The 27358-nt window shown below is 38.3% G+C and overlaps 1 protein-coding gene across 3 annotated transcripts in view; it reads left to right on the top strand.

Annotated features, from left to right (window-relative positions):
* DCLK1 (doublecortin like kinase 1) overlaps window positions 1-27358 on the top strand; it is a 237606-nt gene that overhangs the window by 97090 nt on the left and 113158 nt on the right. For all 3 annotated transcript variants that reach the window (XM_033051779.1, XM_033051780.1, XM_033051784.1), the window contains exon 4: window positions 16442-16541. In XM_033051779.1, coding sequence (XP_032907670.1) covers window positions 16442-16541 — 100 coding nt within the window. The remainder of the gene's footprint in view (window positions 1-16441; window positions 16542-27358) is intronic.

Here is a 27358-nt window from a genome sequence, read left to right as displayed (position 1 = left end):
CTGCTAGCGCCCGCCAAACCAGCCCCTAGGCACGGTGGTCCCACGCCTCGCTGAGAGTTTGGGGTCTGCTCTGGGTAGTTAATAATGAACGGAGACCTCTGGAGCCGCTGCAGATGGACCAGGAGGTGGTCAGCCTCATTAGGAGGCAGTATTCATTTCTCTGAATAGTCACGGCTGGTTCAGAGGCAGGGCAGGGCTGCCATTAGTGGGATGGATTCATCCTGTAGTGGCCGCTGGTGAATTCAGCAAGGCAGACAGTAATCTTTGCCTCGGACAGTGACTTGAATCCTGTTCTCCTGAGCCCTTAGGTTGCTTGAGTCATTGTGCCATTCAAGTGTGGGTGGCTTTTCCCTACGTGACTATTTTTCCATTAACTTCTCGGTGACTTTAAAGGAATTAATACATTAATTGATCAAGTTTCTGTTTGCAGAAACAAGTTCTAATGTACTCTGGGGGATCTTTGTCTATGTCTTGCAAATCTCTATTAGTGCTCTCTTCTGGTGTTGTGTCTCTGTTTTGTCACTCTTCCACACTGATTCACAGGTTTAGGAAGTCTTAAGACAATTAGGCTTGCTGAGTAATGTGTTTGCAAAGGTTACCTAGAGGCTTTTATTGACCCTGTGAGCTATTATGTCTGCCAGCAGTGAGACACCTCTTGAAAATTATTCAAAACACTTAAAGGTGTACTCTTCCTCTGAACCACTTTTCTGAAATCTCTTTCCATTCAGAAAGAGAGTCTTAATGAACTTATTTCTTGTGAATACATTCCCTCTTTATGTAATAGCAGGTAAAAAGAAATGGTTTTTCCTTTTTTAAAAAGAATGTGCACAAATCATACTTTACCAAGTAAAAAGATCTGTAATGCATCTTTCTGGATCCTAAATCTGGCCTTATACAGATCCATCATTTGTGGTGCTAAAATCTCTGTCTCTTACTGAGAGCTTATTCTGGATCCTTGTGGGTTTTTTCTGTACCAGGTTACTGCTCTGAAGGAGGCAGTAGGCATTTTGTATGCTTTCAGGTTCGTCTTTCTTGTGAGAAGGGAAAGCATGACCACAGCCTTTTGGCTCCAGCACAGAAGGGTTATAGCAAAGGTTTGAACAAAAGGCAAAGGAAGTACCTCTAGAAAAAATGCAAAGGGGTGGAAAGTAGCACCTTGGGGAATTGCTGAATTACCTTTGTTTTAAATGATTGGGAAAACTCGACTGTATGTTTGAGATATTTTTTGGCAAAGTGAATCTGTTGCCTGTTACAAATTTGCTTGAAGATTGTAAGTATGTAGTGAAGATAAGCCAAATATTTCTCCTATACATTGATGCCTAACTTGCACTAAGAAGGGTAGCTATGCTGAGGGCCCTTGAACAATTTTGCACATGGCAGTACTCTGCACTGGTTGTGAAAATTATTCTTCTGTGTTCAGGTTTTCTTTTTTCAAGTTTTCCTTTAAGCAATAAAGATGCTTAAAATTTGGATTCCAATATCAAGTTATTACTGCACTATCTTTTAAGAAAGAAAATCCTCTCATTTTTTTAAGCACTACCTGCACTTGCTGAAAGGAGTTAATAACACCTCCAAACTAATGAAACCAGTTGGAGTAATTGGAGCCTTGCCATTAACATGAGAGTGCTTATCCCCTGTCACGTGCCTAATGTTTGTGAATATCATTCAAGGACTCCTTGAATAGTCCCAGGACTAAGACTGGCTCATAATTGCTTCCATCTCCATCAGAGTGTGTCACCATCTGTGACTGTGTGGGCTGTGTATTCAGTTCCTTCTTTCTGCTTTTGCCTCACTTGGTAATTAATTTTTTTTTAGTGTTGCACAAATGACACAGCTTTAACAATTAGCATATCACAGCTCTATCTTTGTTCTCAGGTGGTTAAGATACCTTTTCCTCTGCTTTGCTTCTGAACTGGCAACCTATTTCTTTCAATTTCTCAGTTAACAAAAAACCCCGAAACTCCCCAAGCCACCATCACCAAACCCATATGCAAGCACAGGAGAGAGATTCAGGATATGACATTTCACAGATCTACCTAAAATTAGAAGAGATACCCTGTTTGGACAAACTTTTTTTATTTTTTCTTCCTCATAGGCCAGACTTTTTCTGGTTCATTAAGTTGGCAGCTACAAATGAATCCTGGGATCTTTATATTGATACACATGGGATGTGTATAGGTACAGGTATAGGGACAGAACTTAATTTCCTGGGTTGTTCTAGATGCAAAAAGTTAAGTTTGGTGCTGTGTGGAGATTGGCTGTCCTGAGGAGATCTGGCCCTTTGTGCTGCAGAAAAGCATCAGTAAGTGAAAAGGAAGTTCAGAAACATAGGAAGGTGTTTTCACAGGTCAAATTGCTTTTGGTGCAAATTTCTCTACAGCATGCTGCTGTTTCCTGTTATTGTATTTTTCTTTTGAACTTATCTGTGCCTAGCAGCATTCTAAATTGCAAATGCGCTAAATTGTCTTACATTTTGTAATGTGACTTCTTTCATGTTGTTTTATCACATCATTCCCTATGAGATGTAGGATCTCAGAAGTAAAGGATTTGTAGCTGAAGGCTATTCAGTTTGGGTTCATAATAGATGGTAGATCAGAACACAGGGGATACAATTCAAAAGATTGTGAAGTTTTGTAAGGAGCAACCTAACAGATGAATAACTTGCTGGGCTTCTGGACCTCCAGTTCAACAAGTTATTTGGGGCTGCACTGCCTGAGCATAGATTGCTTCATCTTTTTGATTTCATTTTGGGTTTGAGTCAACTCTTCAAATGTTTGTTAAATAGCGTAACATTTCCAGACACATCTGGCAGGTATTTTTGGTATGGCTTTTGTATGTGAGTGATGCTGCACTGCCAGCAGAGATGTGCATCTGCATCAGGGTGTCAGTTTGATATATCTTATTATGTCAAAAATAATCAAAACAAATTCCTTTGGTACTTATTACATCTCCACATGCTTCCCCTAAACTATGCTGCAGCTTAAAATAAGTCAACCTAAGCGTACACAGATGAAATTAAGCATGAATGCAATGCTTTCAGCTTGTGCAATCTATAAATACACAGGAGTCAGGTTAATGATGAATGTGGAAGGGTTATATGGCAGCAAAAAAAATCATTTACATTGTCTTAGGCAACGAGTATTTCTGAAGACATGGTACTAGTATATTGTAATAATTTTAATCTTAAAATTAATGGCTCTGGATATTGATTCTCTACAAAAGTACCTCCTTTCACAGTTTATAGCTTAAATATTCTAAAAAAGGTTTTTTAGCAAAACAGAAGGGATTTTGAAGGAATTCTTTTCTAGGCCATCATACTGGAACTTTCAGAATGACTTGAGAAAGCTCCTCTTCAACTCTCATGGTAACACTAATTAAATATTTTACTGGCAAGGATTTATCTGAAACTTGTACTGATTACATCTTTTTGTGTAGGTACATCTTAGCAGATTTCTTTTAAATTCTCAAGTCTTTCAGAGGTCAGTTGTGACTCTGTGTATATCAGTACTTTAAAAATACTTTTTCCAAGGATTTTGGAAAATCCTGAGGCCTCTGGTTTTCACTTGTTTTCTTTTTTGTCAGCTCTAATCTTGATGGTTCGTGTCATATTTGTGGATTTATAAACTCTGCTTATTTTTTCCTTGCTAGATTTAGTAATGTCCCAGGACTTGCCATACTGAAAGAGTAACAAACAACAGGCTGTATTCCAGTAAGAAACTCTTACATGAGAAAACAATCTCCATGTTCAGCATGCCTGATAAATCTCAACAGTTGTAACCAGTCTGCCTGTGATGTGGAGACTGTTCTGATCAAGATGTCTAATCACAGAGCTGTACTTAGAATTCCAGCGTTCTGTGATTATTGCCTGTGTCTGCTTTTTTTTCATCCTTAAGCTTTTGAACTCTTTCACATTGTAAATTTCTGTAGGTTGGATTCTCTCTCTGCACATTTCCTACGTTTGCTGCTCTGTCCTAAGAAACTGAAGCCTAGGGAGAACGGCAATTACAAGAATCACTCCACTAGAGTCCAGATTACACATGTAGACCATGTTTACATTGCTTAGTGTTTTTTTCCTGAATGAGGCAGTCTTTGTCAATGGAAATATCTTGAATTTTTAATAGTTCTAGCAAGAAAAATTCCATGATTAATTTCCCAAGAAATACTCTTGGGGAAATAAATAATTTGAACAGTGGCTTTGTTGCATAGACACTAATATATTAATATTAATGTTTATTTAACATGCTCTCTATCCATCTTGTTAACATCTGTTGTAATAATGGAAACTATTGCCAAATAGTTTCATGAGTGATGGTAATGAGATACTGTGTGTCTGAATGTCTGTTTGGATTGAATTTTAGGTTTATTGTCCATATTCTGCACTTAGAAGAAAGGGAATCTCTCAATTTTCACTTTTCTTGAGAATAAAGAGCTTTAATGGTTGAATCATTTGATCTGGTTATTAAAAGGATTACTATTATTGTTCAACCCAACCAGCCCTCTGGAATTTGAGGAAAGTGTTTAACCATTTGAGCTTTTGCATTTTGTGCTATTTTATTGCCCTTATCATTACATGAAATGCTGCATTATCAGCATACTTGTGTTGTTTTTGTGCTGGTTCCAGCTGCAGTGTGCAGTGACTTGTTGAAACCTTGACATCTGTTTTTCCTTTTCGTCCTTTTTTTTAAGAATTCAACCATGTCGCCTTTTTTTCAGTGTTGCATGCTGAGCCCTAAGTTAGCATGTGTGTGCAACCAGAAGCTATTCCACATCTCAGTTACGTTCCAGACAGTTCATGATGAAGCACTGTCCTGCATGCATTTTATTAATGATTATGCCTGAAAGAAATGGAGTTTATGGCGTTATCACCAGAGTGCACCATTAGTCAGAAAGCTAACATGAGAACATTGTGTCATGGATATTAAAGGAGATGCACTGGGATTTTGGAATTAAAACACTTTCAAAGAAGGGAAAATAACTCTCCCATCTCTAAATGCATTTGGGTATCTTTATATTTTTTGCACAGTCCATCTGCTACTTGAAATTGGTGGTTGAAATGTGGTTCTGCTGCAGACACAAGGTGTGATGGGTTCAGTTCAGATATTAACTCTTAAAAATTTTGTACTTCAACCTGTTTCTGTAATGCACACTTTCTCACAAGAACAAAAAAGCCAGAAATGTTCCCACATTTGACAAAGCTGTACTGAGGCAGGTTACTCTGAATTGAAAGACAAAAGGAGGTCTTGTTTTTAGAGGTCTTTCAAGAAACTGCTCCTGTTAGGAATGCCACCTAATATCATGGTAGTCTCTAAATTGGATACTTTCATAATGGTGTGTGGACTATAACTTTGAGCTTTTAAATTGTCAGTCAGTGTTATATATAAAATATAATTTCTGTTATAGAGGGATTGCAGTACCTGAAGCAAAATTACAGTAATTTCATGATTATAAACTACACCTGATTATAAACCGCATATCCGGATGTCAGCAACGTTTATGTCTTTGTCAATATATAAGCCGCACCTGATTATAAGCTGCACTTTCGTTCACAGCAAACTTTCACAAAGTTCCCAATTAGTAACAGAATTTACTGTTTACAGGATTTACTGGCAGGTGCTGACCTTGGAAACATTATTTCCAAGCGAAAAAAGATACAGACAATAGCTGCGGCAACGTTCCCTGCAAGTTTTATTAACAAGCGGAAAAAGATACGAACAATAGTGTGGTCATTTTACAAGCATTTCCAACGAGTCCTCATTGCCTTTAAAGAACCACTCAGCTGGGCAGCTGCCCAGCCACGCAGGCAGGCAGGGAGCTGGGCGGGCGGGGAGCCAGGCAGCCGCGAGGGCGGGCGGGGAGCCGGGTGGCTGGAGAGCTCGGCAGCCACGCGGGTGGGCGGGGAGCTGGGCAGCTGCACAAGACTGAAAACACCGAAAAAATACAGAGAACTATCACGGGCTCGGATCGGCGGTGCCACTCCATCGCCGGGGCTGTGCGGGCTCCAGCTCGGCTCAGGGCTACTGCGGGATCTCACTTTCGGGTTGGAAAATTTCTGAACATCGTTCATATATAAGCTGCTCCGGAGTACAAGCCGCACTTCCGGGTATGGACCAAAACTTTAGTCAAAATGGTGCGGCTTATAATAGTGAAATTACTGTACCAATCAAAACTTTCCATCTGGATTTGTATCCAGACAGCCAGTAAATTTTATTTGGACCAATTCCCAGAGAAGCTGTGTTTTCTGCAGTCTCCAAGGGAAGGCTGTGTGATCTCCCAGTGTCTCAAAAAATGATTGCAGCTTACTCCCACAATTCCCAGCTGGGAAGGTAGAGACCAGCATCTGGCCAGCCCAGCAGAGCAGGACGCAGCTTACAACCTCCTGCTGAGCAGAACTTCACAAAAATAAGCAGACCTCTAGAAAAATACATAGTGGATGGAGGTAAAAAATTAATCAAATTCTTCTGTTCTAACAGCTAATTCAAGGATTCATACTTGCTTTATAGAATGATTTTCACAGATCTTTTACTTGAAAATGGAAATAAGAGTGTTGTACACTTTCAGGTAAAATGGTGAGAATGCCTTTTGTTGGAAAATTGTATTGATTTCAGGAGGAAGTTGCAATCAGAAGGCTTTACTGTGTGCAGATATTTTGAAAAAGCGCCTTTTGAGAGACATTGATTGTGTGCATGTTATTTTTTGAGATTTATGGATGAAATGCAATAAAGAAGTAGCAGAAGTAGCAGACCCCCAAATTCCTGTTTCAGGTAATGGGCCAATATAATGCATTTACTAAACACAGTGAACATCACTGAGAAAATTATTCATTTCGCCTAGCACTAGAAGCTTGCCCTGAAAAATATTTTTGTCTGTACTTTAGAAAGATATTTTCTTCTTATCTCCAAAACTGTAATTATAATTTTCAGAAATCGGCACCTGACTGCATTTTTCTTTTGAATTAATTTGTTTCACCCAACCGGTCTCTGCCTCCTCATTTAGCTGCTCTAAGAAACTAGAAGGATCATCAATGAAAATTTGGCATGAAATGTGAACAATGAAAATTCATAATTGGTTGTTTTTGCATATTTGAAAAACTTTGAACACAGACATGAGAAAGTAGCCCAGCACTCTGCAAACAGGACAAAGCTGTGGGTTTTATTTTTTTAATATATCTACAGTGGTATTCTAGAAAGTACTATTATTCCAACTGAGGTAAAAAATAATATTTTCACTTGTAACATAATTGGTGATTGAAGAGCAGTTTGAGTTTTCTACTATGTGATCTTGTGGGGTTTTCTTTTATAAGAAAGAAATTCATACAAAGGCCTCTTTCGGCCAATGATCTTGCAAGTGTCACTACTTTTTGAAGAACACATTGACCGGTGCTTAAGGTAGGTTAAGAGACTTGTGTGAAACTGGCAGCTTTTGTGCAAGTCCAGTTGCAGGAGTACAATTATTTGGATGATGAAGAAGTAAAGGCAAACACCATCTTGACAAAGAGGATATTAACAACTCCAGGAATTATTGCTCATGAAGCCATGGACAACATATTCTGTGCTTAATTTTTCTTTTCTGAGTATTTAAGAGTAGAATTCAGTCATAATAAAAAAATAAAAACTCACAGGAGCATGGTATCTTTTTCAGCAAAACTCGGCTTTTCAAGCTGAGTAAGTTGTTTCCCTTGTACATACAGAACTTGAAATTCAGTCCTCAAAACTATTTTAATACCTCTAACAAGGCCTTATTCAAGCATCTGAAGTCAGGGAGGTTTTATTTTGCTTAGTGATCAGAAATTAGAGTAATATTAATTTCCTGTTTCTTAGGGGTATATGAATACAGTGTTGGCAAATAGTTACCACCTGTTTGGACAAAAACCCAGGTGGGCTGGTGGAGTCTGCACTTGGCGTGTCTGACCACTAAATGGTAGTGTTGTATTGCAACTGCTAAAGGAAAATACATGAATGCAGCAGAAGAAAGGAAAAAATAATCCAGATCTAGTTGAACTCTGCTATCAAGTCTTAACTATTTTTCCATTGGCCCATTAATTACGTCTTCTGCTGTTAAATCAGCCGACCTGTCAATGTTTCATTGTGCTGAATAAACATCCTCTGCTTAACTTGAATTTATTTTAATATGCGAGGAGATTTTTTTCTTATCTGCTCCTGTACAAACTTTGTTCTGGTGTTTGAATTGTCCATCACAAGCATGCTGATCTGCTGTGCAGTTGCTGTGGGATTTTATGGTGACTAGCAGGATTCAGTCTCCTCCAGTGCAAAAGCCACATTCCCATGGCTCTTGTCCTGTCTACCATGAAGCAGTTCCTGACAGGAGGAGTCTCAAGTGGCCATGTTGGTGGTTCCTGTAGAGAAACTTTTCATGAATCTCAATGCTTGTGCTTCTCAGTATTGAAGGCACACATAAGCCCATGAGATGTCTGTTGCTTTCCTCAATCTCTCTAACACAGATGTTTGTTTACTAAATTAGTTTGAGTCTAACAGAGAAATTATTTAGGTTTCCCATAATGTTTTGAGACAAAGTATTGGTAGTTACTGTGCAAACTTTCTACTATCTTTGTCTGAATTTTAAAGGATTAAGATAAAAGGTTTTTAGAAGGGCTTGTCACAAAGTGATCATGCTTCTTAACAGGAATGTGATGGGACATTTGAAAAATCTGAGTTGACTGTTTTTTTAAGTGTGCAATCATTTAGTGCAACCCAGAAAAGTAAAACAGTGTATTAAGATTAGTATATAAAGCATAGTGTTGAATGGTTTCTTGTCCTTGTGAAATACTTTATTGACCAAGAAAGGCATATTTTACTGAGAACACTTTTTAACTGAAGAAAGTGGGTGATTTTTCCGTCAGTTTTTTTTTTGCCATGATAAAGATCATACAGGCTGAGCTGTGTATGTCACAGAATGGATGCTGTTGAATACACACTTTGTACTAGAGTGATACACATCTTCAGCAGTTGGAAAGGGAGTGAAACCTCTGTATTGGTGGCAGAGGAAGCAAAATGGAGAGCAGTGAGTCCTGAGCCAGCACTGACAAACACACAGATGAGGGGAGAATGTGTGTGAGGCAGGTGAAGCAGGACTCCCCAGAGCACAGGAATGCTGCCTTGTGCTTTCCCTCTGCTCCTGCCATGCAGCAAGAGAACATGCTATTTCTGATGTTTCTGAGGATGAAAATTCCTATGTTATTAACTGTGATGGTGTCTTGTGTTATCTGATTTGTGGGGGGACGCACACACGATCAGAGGCATTGATCTGCATTGCAATGTGGCCACACAGGCCAATTGACAAAGAGCAGCGCCAGCCAGCTCGAACCCCTGCAGTAACATCTCTTAATTTACAGGAACCCCAAGGTACTATCTCCTCTTCATTTACAGAGGGCACTCTTGTAATGAGAATCTCATGATAAAATGCTCTTCTTCACTGAAAAGCTCTCACAGCTTGACGGTGCAGTTGTCACCATGGAGATTTCACTGCAAGAGCAAAGAATGGATTTGGTGCCGTTTAACTGCGGGAATGTGTAGCAGATACTTCCCAATGGCTTCAGCTAAGCCACCACCTGAGGAGAGAACTTGGATCAGAAGCTGAGAGAGGAAGTACATATACACTGATGATAAATTATATTTTTTGTAGGTGACCGGATCTCAAGAAATGGCATGTGTGTAACGACAGATAAATGTGAAAGGGTATGAATAAAAACCTCAGAGCCTGAGCCAAAAGGAAGGGAAATAGACTTGCCTTAACCTTGAAGGAAATATTCAAATGTGATGGTCTGTGAATTCCAGCTGAGGTATAATTTCTTTCCCTCAGAAAGAAGGGAGAGCCTGAGGATCCTTGAGGAAAGGGAAGGAAAAAAAAAAGACTTGCAATGAAATGCATTTAGAAAGAACAAGTTTTTTTCCTTCCCCAAAGGCTTTATTGATATGTTTAGGTTTCTCATTTCACACAAATTACCTAAAAATCAGTATGGAATTATTATTTTCTGATTTTCCTGAAACCGTGAAATCCTTCTGTGTGAGTAACAGCTGATTGTTTTACTGCTCTGTCTTCTGAGGGAAGCCCCACACAATCAGCAGTATGGTACAAAGCATTGGGAAAGCTAATATGGGATGCTGGGAGATAAATGGAAGAGTACCAGAGGTCTCTTCTGATACTGCATTTCTGCTGGGATTAGGAAGAGATTTTCCCCCTCTACTCCACTCTCCTGAGACCTGCAGGGGAGTGCCACAAAAATGATCAGTGGGCTGGAGCACTTATGATATGAAGAAAGACCGAGAGAGTGGGGGTTCTTGGGCATGGAGAAGGGAAAGTCCTGGGGAACCCTTATGGCAGCCTTTGGGAACATAAAGGGGACCTGCAAGAAGTCTGGGGACAAACTTTGCAGCAAGGCCTGTTGCAACAGAACAAAGGATTTTAAACAGTTTGAAGTATTTTTTAAACTAAGAGAGGGTAGGTTTAGATTAGATATTAGGAAGAAATTCTTTACTGTGATGGCGGTGAGGCACTGGCACAGGCTGTCCAGAGAAGTTAAGGATGCCCCTTCCCTGGAGATGTTAAAGACCAGTGGCAGGGCTCAACCTGGTCTAGTGGCAGATGTCCCAACTCAGGGTGTTTTACTAGAGGAACTTCCAGGGATCTCCTTTGGAACCCGAACCATTTTGATTCTATTATTTTTAAGCTCTCGGGAATATTCACAGCTGTCATGAGACTTGTTACTGACTCCCAGGGTAGATGGCAGTGAGATAAATTCAGTATCTGAGATATTCCTCCACGAACCAATAGACAGAGAGTGGGGAAAGGGACAAAAATAAGTACTGCAAAGGTAGTGGTTAGTGGAAAATGATTTGGCTAAGGAGAAAAATGAAGGGAAAATACCAGTAAAGATCAAATTGATTCTTAAGGGGGAGCTTTTTAATTATTTTTTTTTTAATATGAAAAATCAACCTGAGGCAAAATAAAAAAAGAAAAATAGTAGTAGAGTATAGTGAGGTCCTTTGACATGAATAACGGAAGAGACCTGCCTAAGAATTAAACATTGAGTCTGACTGAGCCAAAAGAAACAGGAAAATGAAAATGAACTCTGCAATAAAACTCATAAAACCTGACACAAAATTAATGAGTCAGAGTCCTAAAATCATGAGTCATTTAAACACTGAGGCTTTTCCAAGGACGAGACATTTTTTAGTGTCTTTTTCACCATGAAGGAAATGGTAATCAAACTCAACATGAGATTGCTTAAGGTTCAAAAAGGCTTCTTTGAAACAGATTTAAACCTTCCCATCTGGCTGATCATGAGGTGAAGTCTGGAAGGCAATTGCCACTGACTCTCTGCCTGCCCCCTCCTTTGGACTGGTCCTTCCCCACCAGCCTCAGTTATCTCTCTGACACCCCCTATGTGTGCTCCTGGCTGGCAGCCCATGTCTCCTTCTTCCTTAATGCCTCATACTCTCCTTTTGCCATGCTTCATTTCTCTTTTGTTTTTCATAAAACCCCTATACTCACTTATCACTTGAGTTTTCCTTAGAGCCTTCTGCATCTTTTCTGGGTTAAGCACCTCATTTTTTTGTCCTCACTTTTATTTCCAGCTCTCCAACAGCCATGATGCCTGAGGACATGCCAACCTGAGGTTTTTTCATTGCTCTTCCAAAACAGCTTTCAGCTTTAAGTCAAATTAAGTCATTATTAAAAGAAGACAAACAGACAGAACACTCTCTCCTTTCCTGTCCAAGAACTCAGCACAATGAAAATTGTAACAAAGAAGTGAGATAGTAATTGTGGTGGCTGTGGTATAATGTGCTAGTGCTATGAACTGTTCCTGAATGCAGTGGAAAAGTTTTCTGAGTATTTTTTATTTAAAAATACCAGTGTTTCTGTATTAACTTGATGTGTGGTCAACTTTAAAAAAATAGAAAAGTGTTCCATTTGCAGTGACTGATACACACAAAGAATTTAGTTCTGGGGTTTTTTGTGGATGTGTTTTAAAATGTGACTTTAAAAGGTCCCTGAATACAGCCAAAATACAGCAATTATAAAATTGCATCTGTAACTTTCATTTCATGTTTTTAATCAAAGGATTGATCCAATCATTCTCTCCATCCCTCCCTCCCTCCTTGATTCCCTCCCTCTTCTTTCTCTCCCTCTTTTCTCCTTGCATTTCCCTCTTTTTCCTCTGTATTCTCCCTTCCCTCTCTCCCTCCCTCTGCACCTCCTCCAAACCACTTCTGACTGCACTTTCTTACTTGTGATGAGAGAATATAACCAGGCATTGGCTCTACAAGCTGCTGTTCTTGGGCCATCTGCACTCCACAATGTGAAGCATAATTTCTGATGTTTTTCGTATCTATGAGATGGAGGGTCTCCACAGCAAGGGTGCCATCTCCAATGAAGTGAACTTATATGTGTCAGGCCAATCAAAGGAAAAGGCCACATATTAGTTAGGAGACTTCTCATTAGTTCCAATTGTCTGCCTTTTTAAACAAAGAAGGAAAACTGAAGTTAATTTTTCAAAATGCCTATAGCATGTAGTGTATATGGTGCAAAGTCCTGATGTTGGGCTCGAAGACAAGTTTGCTGCTCTTACTCCCTGTTCTCCTTCTGGGACAGCTCCACTGATCTGCTTTGTGGGTGCCTGGCCCATCCAGGTCTCCCCAGTCCCTTCTGGGGACAAAGCTACTGTGGTGTTTTGATGAGGGTCAAAGCGCAGTAGCAGCTACTGAGGTACAGAATAATTTGGGGCTCTTCCTAGGTAGACACCTGTGTTTCCCACAGGAAGGGTGTGTGGGTGCCTCGAGTTGTTTTCTAGGGCAATGATGATTTGAGAGGAATCCAGGCTTCACTGTGTACAACTTACTCAGGGGACTTTAGGCAAGACAAATTCTTCTGCCTCCTCTGTTTTTTATAGTTGTGGCAAGGTCAACCAGTTTTATTTGTGTGGCTTGCCTCTAACCAAAGCCTGTACTAGTGATAGATTTTCTTTTCTGCTGCTCGTTCTCTTTCTCACCACCAATGCAAGCACTCCCTGGCCTCTGTTAATGCTGCTGTTATTTATTCATTCCTTTACAAAGCATAAGAAAGACACCACTAATGTTAAATAGCATCTCTTTACCAGAAAGGTTTTTGTTAAAAAGAGTCACAGACTCTTTTTAGTACCATGTGTGTTGCAGACAATATTTTTTCATTTTCTTTTTACTTAAAGTGTACATTTGACTGCTACAGCATTGGCTTTGTTTTCACCCCTGTGAGAAATAAAACCATATTTGTAAAAACGAAGATGGATTCTGTGTCTTGAAAACAACAGAAAAGTCCAAGGGAGGCTTTTGCAATTTGCTGTTTTAAAAACTGATTAATTTTAAAGGTGACCACATGCAACAGAGCACACTGACCTCTAAAACACTCGTATGGTCCAGCTTAGGTGGTAAAAATTCTTGATCTCACAAACTGTAGCTTTTTAGGAACTGTGTTCTCCAAAAGTGAAAATGGGTAATAAAAACCAGGTCCTGCTGCTTAGCTGAAGACTGGGTGTGAATAAAAAGTGTTTGCAGATTTCTCTCCAAAAAAGCCTGGAAGAGGGTGCTGTGTTATGTGTCACATGCCTTTTAACTTAACTGCTGAGGAGTGTGAACTTAGAGAGAGGGCCAGGGATGCTGAGACAGAAAGGATGGAAAGTGCAGACAGTGAAGGACACCTCAGGGCTTCCAACAGTAATATAAAAAAGGTACTGGAAACCTTAGGAGAAGTTGCTATGGAAGAAGATGGATATGAAAGGAAATTGTGATCTTTCTATAACTTTTCTAGGACTTAGAAATATAATTCCAAAATTATTAAAATTTCAAGCTATAATTTTACATACAGAGTACGAAAATTAGGGCAAGGAGAAAAGAGGCAAGCATAAGAACTCTTTATAATTTAAAGTGTAGTTTAATGAAACCCAAAGATATCTAAGCACACATTATTTTTTGTATGTTAATCCTATTTTCTTTCTTATTTGCATTTAAATTGCACTGATTGAACCTGAGATGGTTTTAAAATTGGTGTAGTTGAGCCTGGTTAAGTGTTGCTACCTGAATTTTAATCTCTTGTTTAGGCTTGAAAGAAGCCCTCTTAACTGGGCAGACCCAAGACTTTTTGAGTTTTATTAAATCCATATTTATTTATTTTTTTGTCTCAAATATGAATTTAATTTGTACTCATGTATGTTGTCAGAATAGCTCAACTTTGTGCCTAGAGTTGCTTATTACTGGTTTGATTCTAATACTCTGCTTGGTGTAAAGACAAGTGTAAAAGTTGTCACTTCCCAGAAGTGTGTCAAAGTTGGGAAGCAAAAAGGAAATCACAGGATTTTTAATGTTATTCTGCAAATTAGTAGTTTTGTACATGCAGTGGGAGAGGTGGCAATTTCAGAGGAACTTGACTGAAGGGAAAAGATGTTTGAAGTTTGGTGGGAGTATGGGGTGGGAAGATAGGCAGGATATGTCTTGTGGACGAAAAAATGAGATGGGAAGTAAATGAGTTTATTTAAAGGTTGCTGAGGCTGATACACTAATAGAATATAAACTGAGTAGGAACATTGTAAAAAGCTCTATGAAATATTTACATTTTTGATGTTGGTGTTCAGGTAGTGTGTAGTGTTAAGATGATAATGGTCACAGAAATAGGGTTGTGATGGATCTGAATTTAAAAGTACATGCATTGCCTAAGGAAAGAATAATTTAGGGAGAACATTTGTCCTTTCTTTGGTGTTTATTTAACCTAGTTGTTGTTCTCTCAGTTTCCTAGTTTGTGTTATTTGCTAATGTTCTACCTTTAAAATTGTTTTAATTATGAATAGTAGTCACGACATGTACCACTCTTTTTCTTCCTTATGACATTTCTGCTATAGAGGCTCAGAAGTGTTATGGGATGTCAAAGGCTTCAGGCATGTTTCTGGAAAGGATGATATGAATTTCATAAACCCCCTGACACCACTTACTTCAGACTCATTGGGGTAGTTTTTATGCCAAAATCTGTCAAAATCTCATTAGGTAATTCTTTCGCTTGTGTTTTTGTAGACTTTAAATACTATTTCTGAGTATCTCATCTTGTTCAGATGAGTTGGACTTCTCTCAAGTGTTTTATCAATTTTAAGAGATTGTTTATGTGTTGCTTTTTTGACTGTAGACTTGAAACTCTATTTGTGAAATTAGCCTGTTCAAACATCAGTGCACTATTTAATAACAAAACTTGATATAAAAATATTTAAACAATCAAACTCTTAGAATCTTCTTGTAAATGTGAAATGAGAACAGACTTCATTAAGTATTTTTGTTTTTTTAAAGATAGATAGAAATCTAATTTGTTTTTAAAATTTGTCAAAGCTGTGTCAGTAACTCCAAAGTCAGTTTTTGGTAAAAGTAACAGATTATTTGTTTAATATGATTCCATATGATTGGAAAGATTGAATTGTTAAGAAGTACCTTGTAAAATAACTAAAAACTATTGTAAGAAAATCATAGAATGGAATGATTTAGGTTGGAAGGGATTTAAAGCTCACCTAGTTCCAACATCCCTGCCATGAGCAGCGGCATTTTCAAATAAATCGGGTTGCTCAGAGTTACATCCAACTTGACTTTGAATGTTTCCAAGGATGGCACATCTACTACCTGTCAGGGCAACCTGTTCAAATGTTTCACTATCCTTATTGTAAAAACTTCTTTATTATATATGCCCTCTTTTAATTTAAAACCATAATCCCTTGTTGTACTGCAACAAGCCCTACTAAAAAGTCTGTCCTCAACTTTCTTCCAAGCCCCCTTCAGATACTGAAGGCTGCAATAAAATCTCTGAAATCTTCTGTAGGGACATAAAAGCGCACCAATGTAATCCTGACTGTTCATATATGGGAGTAGGAGGAGATTATCATTTTACTCAGTACTAGAAGAATTATTCCCAGCTCATCTGACTTGACTGTTCAGCTTGGTGCCTTCAAAGAGAACTTCACATTGACTCTGGCATAGAGGGAGCTTTTGTGAAGGAGGCTTAGTTCACCCCTTCAGAGAGATTTTGTTGAAATAACTGCACTTCATTCTGCATACAAAGATGTAACCTTGTTTCATTGCAGCCAAATGATGGAGATGTGAACTGAAAAGCAACCAGTTAACTACTGAATGGTACCTTGTGCGCAAACAGAAGGCGTTTACCTCATACCATAGATGCATCATGTAATAAATCTGACAGTTATGGCTTTTTGTCTTATCTTTCCCTACAGTGTCCATAAAAGTGTTTCTCACTTGTAACAGATGGTCAAAGCACAGCTTTGAAATTTATCTGGAGATGAAGCCCTGTTGATTCCATTAGAAGTGAAGAATTTTCATGCAGATGGAGACAAGGAGGGATTTATTGTTACAATTCTGATGATGAGGTATTTCATACAATGCCTTCCTTTCCTTTTTGCTTGCAGGTGATGTGCCTTCAGGATTTTTTTGGTGATGATGACATTTTTATTGCATGTGGACCAGAAAAGTTCCGTTACCAGGATGATTTCTTGCTGGATGAAAGCGGTAAGATGTATTTTTAAAATGTTTACAATGAGAGTAGAGGGCAGATATCCATATCATGCTAATTAAACCAAAGCAATATCACCTGGATTGATTTCAGAAATGGAAGAAATATTTTAATTCAAAATGCTGAAAATAAGAGAATTGAAAGCAACAATAAAGCTGTCTGCCTATTGCAGCAAAAACTTGACTTCAGCCTGAATTTCACATGTCATATGAAAAGTCATGTTCAGTGGAATTCTTTTTTTTGTAAGGTTTTTCATGTTTTGGCTTTGAATTTATTCAATTTCTCAAGTTCCCAGTACCTACCACTGAGATTTAGTTAATGATTCACAGGTAATGTGATAAAGAAAAAAATGCAATTCTATATGGAAGATAAATGTAATCAGCAAATGCAGACAAAGTCTGCATCTGAGAAAATTCAGGGAGTTCTCTGTTTCTCAGAGGCTGACTAATACAATAATGAAATCAATGTATATAATCCTCTAAGGAAAATACATGTTTTGTTTTCAGATACCTTTATTGTTACAAAGAATATTCCTGACTTGGGAATCATAGTTGCAAGGAAAAAGAAGAAAAAGACTAACTATAGGCTTTGGGCATTTAAACAAACAAATAAACAAAGCTGCCAACAACATTGAATTTATTTTTGTGTGGAAAAAGACACAGCAAAAGTTTTATTGCTTCTACACTTTTTTCTCAGTCCATGGTATCTTTGTCATGCATTGGTATCAAAATCTCTAATATTTTTTTAAACTATCAAAGGTCTGAAAGAACATTTGACTGAAGAATCAGTCAGAGAAGATTTTGTTACTGCAGTGACCACGTCACAGTCATTAGCTTCACCACTTTATCATGTTTTTCATGCAATTATGCTCGCACAGTTCAAGATGGTGTAATTGTATTTTTCTGACTAACCTGTGAAGCTGGAGGGCTTCTTGGTTTACCCAGATGAGACAAATGCTCCATTAGCTTGTGCAGGAGCATAAAGTGGCAATTTGCATAGACCTGACTCTGTGAGTTGAAGGATGACTCTGAAAAAGGAGGTGTCTTCTGGACACAGAAACCACATTTTGTGTCAGGCACAGTCAGAAAGCAAGAACACCTTCTGTGTTCCTCTAGAGGACCTTATAATATGGAAATAAAAAATCAAATTGGAATGCCAGATCTGCTTATTGCAGTAACGAAATTGCTGTAGTTGACTCTAAAGCAAAATGTACTGACTGTGGAAAAGCAGCTTTAGCCATTTTTAGGATGGGAATTAGAATGGTGAGGGGGACATTTGACCAGCAAAGGAGTTTCCCAGGTGGCTTTGTGCTCTGACTGGAGGTCTTTGCCTATAAGGAGAGGAGACCTGGACAGTTGTGTGGTCTGGATTCACTTGTTTCCCTCATCTGAAAACTGATACTGGTGGCCGCCCAGCATCTCCTCACAGCGAACCCTGCGGCAGTTTTTCCAGCAAAGATGCAAGAAAAGCTGACAACAGATTTATCTAAATCCCTTTTGGAAGTACGTAGCTGCTTTTTGGAGGTCTAGTGCCAAAGTACGGACGTAGCCTGACTCTGCTTAGTCTTTGTTTGTCTGACATATCAACATCTCTTTGAGTAAACAATATCTTTCTCTGAAACTCTGGTGCTTAAAGACATTTTTTACTGAACTTAAAAAAAGATAAATCCTTAAAATCTATGCTGAAAACATCCCTTTAGTGATTTGTGGTAGTGTTTGCTCTTCTATCAGCTAAAGATTTGATGAGCACTGACCATTTTTTACTGCAGGAGTGAAGAAAGGGGACAAAAACAGATTTCAGACTAGGTCTCTAATTCCTTTGAGAAGCGTACATCAACTTTGCTCTCTCTGTTTCAGGAGGTTTAGTATCAGAGAACTTGTTTATGTTGCTTGCCAATAATACTGATGTACCAACTGATATGCATCTAGTCTGTGTTCTCTGAGCAGGAACAAGAGTTGGAGAGAAAATAATTTTTTTAAAAAGGAGCTTTTAACTTGTTTTGCTTAGCAAATGACATTTGTGTGATCACAGTGTGTGTCTGTGCATTCCTTGTAGCTAATCTAAGAACATTACTGTTATTAGGAACTGGTGTCCAACTATGCAGGGCTTGTAAAGCCTGTCTCTGCTTCTCTGAAAAGCATCTTGAAGCAGCACTGCTGGTTTGCCACTGCATCCGTCCAGTACCCTCCAGGTTCAGCCAGATGATGAGAATAACGTTTAAGGTGTTGCAGTGGGAGGAGTGAAGAAAAGTGAAATTTGAAGGTGGGAAAGAAAAGTAGAGAGAGAAATAGAAAAATAATCAGGGTTCTGAGCTTTTGGGAATTACTTCTTAGGGGTGAAGAGGAATGCCATTGTTTTGAGGTCTGGGTTCAGAACTCATGATACTAGAGGTGAGAAAGAGGTAAAGTTGAGGCTTGGGAAGCCACTCACCTCTCCTGGGATTCATTGTAGCTGACACTAGCTAGTTGCATGGGACTGAGCCATTCCTGGTAGATATCTTTCCTAGTAAATAAAACTTAGGCTTACTGACAAAGTAGATGGTAGATGTTTGGTTGACTCAGTTGAAAATTGATGTTTCGGAGAAACATATGAATTATGCTCCAGAAATATATAGCATTTCTCTAAAGGTATCTATATGCCTATGCAGCTGTTTTTGTCTACATTTTGTTTTAAAAGTTGCTTTAAAAGCTTTTAGGATGAGATTAATTCTGCCCTATTAGAAAGGAAAAGTCTAAAGTCTCATCAGTTTGCATTATTTCTAATCATCTTGGTTTCTCCTGCACCTGTGGATTTATCCCGCCTTTGGATAGCATATTCTAAAAGCCATAAAATCAGTAATTTAGAAAAACCAGTCTAGAAGTCAGTGAATCAATCTCCCCATCTAAGTGTGGGATTAATATTCCACATATAATTTCTCACATACTTGTCTAACAAGCCCCTTTAAAGCCTGTGATGAGGAAGAACCTGTATCCTCCCAAGACATTCTGTGCCAGTGGTAAACTCTTCTTACTGTTTTTCAGCTATCTTCCCCAGATTCCCCTGCTATAAATGAAATCCATTACTACATTTCTTATCTGCTTTTACCATGGGAAACAGATTATTCATTTTTCTTTGAAAAAAATCTGTGGGCTCATCAGTTTCCTTTTCTTTAGGCTGAACAATTAAGTCAGCTTTGCTTTGACTTGAGGCTCAAACCTGCCCTTGAATGAGGGTGTGTGTTCCTTCTTTATATCATCTCCCCTCTCTGTTTTATGTCTTTCAGGAAGAGGCATTGCATATCCCCTTGGCAATCAGCTAAGAAAAGTCAGTTAATTAGGGATCTGTCAAAGAGAAAAAAACAAGCAGTCCTCACTATACATTGCCTGAATATTCAGATGGTTTTCATGCTAAACACACTCTTTATTGCATGAAATGCAGAAACAACAGGCTCCATCCCCATCATAATTCTTACCAGTCATCTCCATATCTGACATGATCAATAGATATGATAGCCACACAAACTTCCATCATGAGAGCTGCAGATGGGACTTAAGGATGCATGGGAGTGATTGTAAAATTAAGAAGCAAATGCTCCTTGTTTGACAAGAATTAGTGGTGATGCTATTTTCATAAAAAGTTTTTTATGGGCTGTATAGCACAAAAGCATTACATTAATGAAGCACACATTACAGCAACTTGTAAGAAGAAAAATTCCTCAGAGTAGAGTATGGCAGTGACTGCTTCAGGGATTGTTAGCTTGCAGTTTTGGAAACTCTCCCAGAAATCCCAGGTTTTGTTTAACTGGTGGTTGTTCAGTTTTCAAAGAAAAGGTCAGAGGATGCCCTTCCATAGCCCTTAGCTGGGTGTTGACAAAGATTAAGGTTTAAGGGCCACTCTCACAAAAATATTTGCAATCACCTATTATTCAGGCACCTAAATGGGATTTTGCAATGTGAGTAACTCATGAGATTTGCCCTAATTCAGAATATCTCCTTTGCTTATACAGATAGTTCTTTCTCAGCATGTAAAACAAGAGATTTTTAAGGCTGACAGTATCGGACTTTTTTTTTTTTATTAAATTACTTTTTATGTTCTGTTAATGTTTTCTGAGTGCTTTGGAACCTTGAGAGTTTCACAGAGAATGTGGCAGACTTCATCACGTACTGAGGTGCATCATGTACAAAAGCTGCAATCTCAGCTGGCCAAAGCCAGTGTCTCTGCCTCCAAGCAGAGTGTAATCAATATAGAATGTCTGGATGTGAAAACAACTGCAGATTGCTTGTCAAAAGCACATATTATTGTTATGGAAACAATGAGGAGAATGACTCTGTTTTAGGGGAAAATTAAGATTGGAACTTTGAAAACTAATTTCACTTTGGCTTTGCTGGCCTGTGTTAGTCCTCAGCTCAGCATCTCTGTGCCAGCACTGTTACTGCTTCATCTTGCCAGCAGCAGACAACTTGCCAGGAAAATCTGAGTCCTGTGGTGTCTGCACACACGTGCGTTTGTGCATGGAGGCACGCACGCGCATCTGAGCCAGTGACTGCGGCTGAGGTCAGGGCTATCGTGTTTATCCCTCTTAATAGCTGTCATGTTTCTGCAACCTTCATTAATCTGTCCTTCCTAAAAGAGGCAGGGAGGGGAAATTGGTTATAGTCCTCATCTACCCTGATTTATAGGACAGAGACTGATGTGTTAAGCAGCTTTTGGCTGGACTTAGGAGTGGAGAGCATGCTGGCTGACTTACTCTGCCCTCATCAAAAACTCGTGCTTTGGCAATTGGAAAGTAACGGTGGGTTCTGGGGACTTTGAGATACAACTTTGCTTTCAACAGAGGCATAAATATAAAGTGTTCCACTGCCGTGTGATATTTTCAAATGTCAACAGCTGCTGGGCCTTGGAAACAGATATTCTGTGTATGAGGAAGAAACAAAGGCAGGAGAGGCCAGGCTCTGGCTGGATGATTCAGAAAGGGAAGAAAGAAAGAAGTTGTTTTTCCAATGGCTTTGCATCCAATGCCCCCTTGATCTTCCTATTCCAGGACCTTCATTTTCATCTCCACCCTCCCTTAGTGCTGTAGGCAGTCGCACAGTACCCTCAGCTCCCTTCCATTTGGCACGTCAGTACTTGTCCTCATTCCCTTCCTCAAAATAAGTGCATTGACAGGGTATCTCTTCTGTCCAGCACTGGGACATTCCACAGCTTTCCCCAAAACTCTAACCCCTCACTGAGAGCACCTGTGCCCAGCTGTGCTGGAAGTACCTCCCTCCCTAGTCCCGTGCACCCAGCTCGGCTCTGGCTCCTGGAACTACTTGGCTGCATGGCAGTGTGTGAGTGACTCACTTGTTTCTGTTGTGTTAAACTCTGGAAAGGAGGATGCTGATCTTCAGTTAAATACTCATAGCAGGCTGTTAGTGTGATCGTCAGGTGGCTGTTAATATAATATCATGTGGCGTTCATTAAATAAAATCTGTAGTAACGCTTGAGTCAAATGAGCTGCTCACATGAAAAATGCATTCACAGAACTTCAGTTTTATTCTGTGCAGCATTTCTATTTTAATATATGTCCTTGTTACAGGTAGGTTCTTGATTACAAAAACCCACTTCTTTATCTGTTGTCTGCAAATTTGCTTTCAATATTCTCCACTGTGTCTCAAAGGTGTATTTATTTGAGACAGTGCTTCTCACCTTTCTGCCTGACCATCTCTAGCAGAGTAAATCATAAAATCTTTGCTTCTCCCCCAGCTGGCAGATTTATAGACATGAATAAGGGATGTTTCAAGAAGATGACATATGTGCTTTCCAGTCCAGATTTACACTGAAATGCATGTATATTTGCACAGTTATCACTTTTCATCCATGTTGCAACGAAGAAGTTCCCTGTACGTATAGCCAGGAAAAATTGTGGTCACTTACAGCTTACAAAACAACCATTTAAACTGGCCAAACAGTAAAACTGCAGTTAATGCTAATTCATTCTGCTCATTGAACCAAGTGTTCTTCAATATGTTTTCTACACTGTTTGCTTCCCCTGATGTCTGTTAAAAATAGCATGAATGAAATGCTATCCAATAAACTAGAGCTAGTGGAAATTCCTGTTTCATTTGTGTAATGAACATAATATGATATGCATATTCCTTCAACCTTTTTCAGAGGTAAAGCTGATTTTGGATATTAAAGTGCTAAAAGCTTTGTGCCCAAAAATATCAAGGATTTCCTCAATAATATTTACATAGTGATAGATTGTATTTATGTTGGGAATTTATAAAACTTCAGCTTATTTTGAAGAAAAGAGAAATTGTTACTAAACATCATCAGTACCATTATCTAATGTACAAGGGAATTTAATCATAACTGCTAGTGTTATTAAATAGCAAATAAGAGAGTAGACTGAATATTTATTGGCTTTCAATAGCTTGATGTTTTTGCCCTTTCATTTTGATTTTTTCTTGTAACTTCTTGAATATTTAGATTAATCAGGGGATCCAGGAGAACATTTTTCTTACAGAATATTTTGAGCTATTTTCCCAACCTGTGAACATCTCAGTTGCATATGCAAATACGGAAAGTGCAATTCCAATGTTTATGACTACTTTTCTAAACAAATTTTCAGTTCTGGGGTATAAGCACAGAAATTTGATACACACAACAGGGTAGATCATGGGACTCAAGCTCTTACTTCGACTGTCTCATATCTATTCTTTTGCTATGGAAGTTGCTTTATTTTGCAGCCTTTGGTGAAATTCCTGTTTATCTAATATTCCACTTGAGCTCACAGGTTCCGTTTTGAGCTTATGTGTCCTGTCTGATCCTCAGAAGATGGTACTTCCAAAATAGCAGCTTACTTTTAGTTCTTTTGAGGAGAGATTCTTTGTTATACTTTCCCAGTTCTAGTGATGATGGAAGTAGACGATAGTAGCTGTATATCATAACCTCCTCCACCAATTCTGTTGAATAGTCTAGTGAAGAGCCTGGAGACGTTTCACATCAGAGATGTTTAGAAATTACCTTTTCCATATGTTTGTCTTTGTGCTTTTTTTGTCTTGTTAATTAGTCAGGTAAAATAGAGCATACAGTGTTGGTAATCTTGGTGAGTACATTTGTACTTTTCACAGTTTGCAGATACTTTATAATGCTGGAAACAATTAGAACCTGATCAATTTCTGAAATGGTGTTCTGTTGCAGGAGACCATTTGGGTGAGCAACATAGTCCCATTACAAGTTTGTATGACACAGCTTTGAGATGAATAGTTCTTGTGGTATCAGCACTTCATCATTCAACCTGAGAACCCGAGCAAACTGTGCCAACTGATGAAGTGTATTAGATGTGCCCTGAAGATAGGCCTGTTTGTTGTTTTACCAGAAATTTTGCATGGAGATGAGGCTCACCAGCAGTAAAATTAGACTGACTTGCTAAATTGGCCACTTTAATTTTCTGCTTTTTCTTATAGATACAGGCCCTATACCTGGAGTTTTGCCATGTCTTGAATATATGTGCACCTTTTTTAGTGCCAGAGCTGTCCAGATACTTTTGTACTGGCAAAATATTTTGAAAAGAGTATAATTATTCAAAATCCAGAGTTACTTTCCTTTTAGAAAGCAAAAATGTTCTGAAGGCGTATGAGTAAAATGTCTTCATCCTTAATACTCATTAAAAGCCTTCTTTTAAAGTCTTATCAAACATAAACGTCAGCACAGCAGCTGAGAGAGAATCAAACACAACCTGGAAAATATTTCAAAGGGATAAAGTCAGAAAGTGGAGTATATCAGTGATAGATACTCATATTTATATAGTCATACATATTCATTGAGGTGGTGTGTATACAGTCACAAATATGTCAGTTAAAAAGGCCAGAAGAAGACTTCTGAATAATGGTCTGCACTGCAAAACTGGCAGCTCACAATGTGTGCTGCAAGAGTGGTTTGCTGCTGCTGTTTTCAAAATGCAGCCCACAGAAATTTCCAGTTGAAAACCTCAAAAGTCTTACCTTGACAGCTCAGGTTGCTTCTATGAACACTCACCTTCGAATAAACTTTTTTCAGAGCATAGCTCTGGAGAACTGGATGCTAATAATATGCGTAAAGTAATATAAGGCTGAGTAATCTTTAGGAATTCTCATGTTGCCATGGAATTGAACACCCGTAGGTGGTAGGTCATGGAACTCTGATTTGGCTTCTTTTATTCTTCAGTCAGAGCTTTTTAAAATTTTGTTCTATCAGAATTGTAACCCTGGTTTTGTTTATTTTTTTCTTTTTGAAAGAAAATCTTCTGGGGACTTAAAATTTATTAAAGCAAGAAGGGGGCTGACATGAGATTTCATTCATTCAAATGAAGGATCTGTCCCAAGGAAAGTTTATAGAAGATTCCCAATTTTTCCTAATGGAGTGGAAAAGACAAAGAAATTTAAGTTGCTTAGTCTTTTCTCTTACTCTGGAACAGAAAAGATAATTTTTTTTCTCAGCTACATAGAACTGCTAAGCCTGTCTAACAAAAAAAGAAGACAACTTACAGAGTAAGGCAGTTTCTGATGAGGACACAATGTTCAGGAAAAAAATCCTGGAAGAGAAAAAAATTGATAAAACTTTATGCAAACTATTTCTGTCTTAAACTGTACATGCTCTTTCTGTTTTGCAAGCACTTATTGCAGAATAAGTGACTTCAGAAAATGAAATAGATTTATTTTTGCACAGCAGTTGCTGTATACTGCAAGGCTGTAAGATAGGCGATATTCCTTTCTGCTTAAAAATATAAATTGGGAAACCATGGGAAATACACAACAGAGAGCCTAACTTTGGGATGAAGTAAATGCTTGAAATCAACTTTAAAATTGGAGTTTTAAAATTAATACTTAAGCACTTAATAATAAGGACAAATGTGCATAAATAAAACAATATACTATTTTAAAAATCACTTTGGGAAGGGCCTCTCTCCTGAGGTTCTGTTTGGAGTGTTCTGGGATTGTAGCTCAGACTACAGATAGATAGCAGATGCTGACAGATAGCTGTGATAGTTCTTAGCAGCCAGAAAAATTCTAGCATATTATGAAGTGCATTAGAATTCCTAGATGCATATTACAGACAAAATGCTACTAGTGCTAACTGGGAACATTTATCTATTTAGATTTAGATTTAGTGCTGTTAAAAATAACAATATTACAAAAAAAAAACTGTCTTAGGAATAGCATTAGATGTTGTAATTGTATGTTGCAGGAAACTAAACCAGTGCAATAATTAAATATTTTATTATATTAAGAGGGAGAAATTTAAAAATTCAAAAGAATTAGTCAGTGAAGTTGATTAGACTTAAGAGTTTAGAGACTTGAACGTTGGAGGAGGTTTGGAATTTCAACCAAAAAGCAAGCCAAAATCTGTCTTAGGTTTGCATCTGTCCAAAATATACTGGTAACAGTCCAAAATTCAACTGGCAGAAAATGGAAAGCCTAAAAAGAATTGCTTAGTAAAGATGTCGATACCAAAACTAGCAAGGAAATAGTGATTTAGTCACATTTGCAAAAATTATACTGATTTTTGGTATAAAGGTTTTACCCAGATGTGGAGATTAAACAAAACCACAAAACAAACCATCACAAACTGAGGTCATGATAGAGTGTATTAATGACAGATCTATTATTTCAAATTTTTGGCTTTTCAATTAAGCGAAAAATAAAACACATCATGAGAGAAAAGACCTCTTTCTAATCAGAATCTCTGGAGAAATGCAAATTACTTTCCCAGAGAAGAATGCAGAAGTTGAGTCAGTTGCGAAGTGTATCATGTACAAGACCTGTTACTGTTCAAGAAAAAATGAGTTGTACAGGCTATTAAGACAGTAACAGCATTCAGTGCTCTGCACCTTCTTGTGAAGCAAAACCTCTGATATTAGTAAAGCTTGTCTGCCATTTTTTGTTGATATTACTTTTCTTATTGAATGAATATAGTGTCTTTGAGTTTTCAGAGAGGACATCAGCCAATGAATAAAGTCATGTGTAAACTTCAAAACGCTCCTCTGACCAATCTTTGAAGAACGCTGTGTTATACAGAATGAAAGATGGTTTCATGGGCTATTTCTAACCCAACATGCATTTTCAATCTGCAATCATTTAAACTTTCTCAGAAGAAAAATCCCTGTAACTGGGACTTTACACACCTCAGTAAGTGTTGTGGTGTGAGCAGATGTTCTTAGTAAAGCCACATTTTCCAGATATCCCACTGTTAGCCTATTGCCAGGATGACTCAGCTTGTTTACTTTAGTTTTATCTAAATAATTATAGTAAAATGTAATTGCCTGAACCAGATAGCATTCAAGGAGAACCCATTAATATTAGAGGCAAAAGCTGCCTAGGGATTTTTAAATTAGAGACAGCTCTGGAGTCCTTGAAATTTTTTAACTTGGGAGACTTAATTTCTGGGTTTCCTGTTGATAGGTAAAGCAATGTTGCGATAAGTCTGCTTGGTGCTGTCGTGGAGGTTGAAGAAGCAAAAATGTGGGTGGTCTGAAAATGGTGTGCCTAGATGGCAGGTGGGTTTCGTTGCCCACCTTGCAGCACAGCTCATGGTGTGAGGCATGAGAATCCGGGTGTGAATATTGGTTTAACATCAGCATATAAAAGCACTTTTGTTCTAGTAAGAATGCTGTCTTTAATTGTTTGGTGTGTGGGGATTCTTCTGCAAAAAGCAACTGTTGAGAAGATCCATACTGTAGTAAGTTTGAATCTCCAATTTGGCCTTTTTTCCTGTATACATTTGTAGATTCCTTAGGCTCATGTTGGTTTGATATTTCTCTGATGTTGCAGCTCAATATTTTTTTTCTTATGCATGTGAAAATTTGATAAAA

The sequence above is a fragment of the Catharus ustulatus genome, chromosome 2 (genome assembly GCF_009819885.2).
Source record: "Catharus ustulatus isolate bCatUst1 chromosome 2, bCatUst1.pri.v2, whole genome shotgun sequence".
Classification (NCBI taxonomy): Eukaryota; Metazoa; Chordata; class Aves; order Passeriformes; family Turdidae; genus Catharus; species Catharus ustulatus.
Note: the sequence above shows the minus strand (reverse complement) of the source record. Positions and strands in the feature narration are given on the sequence as shown.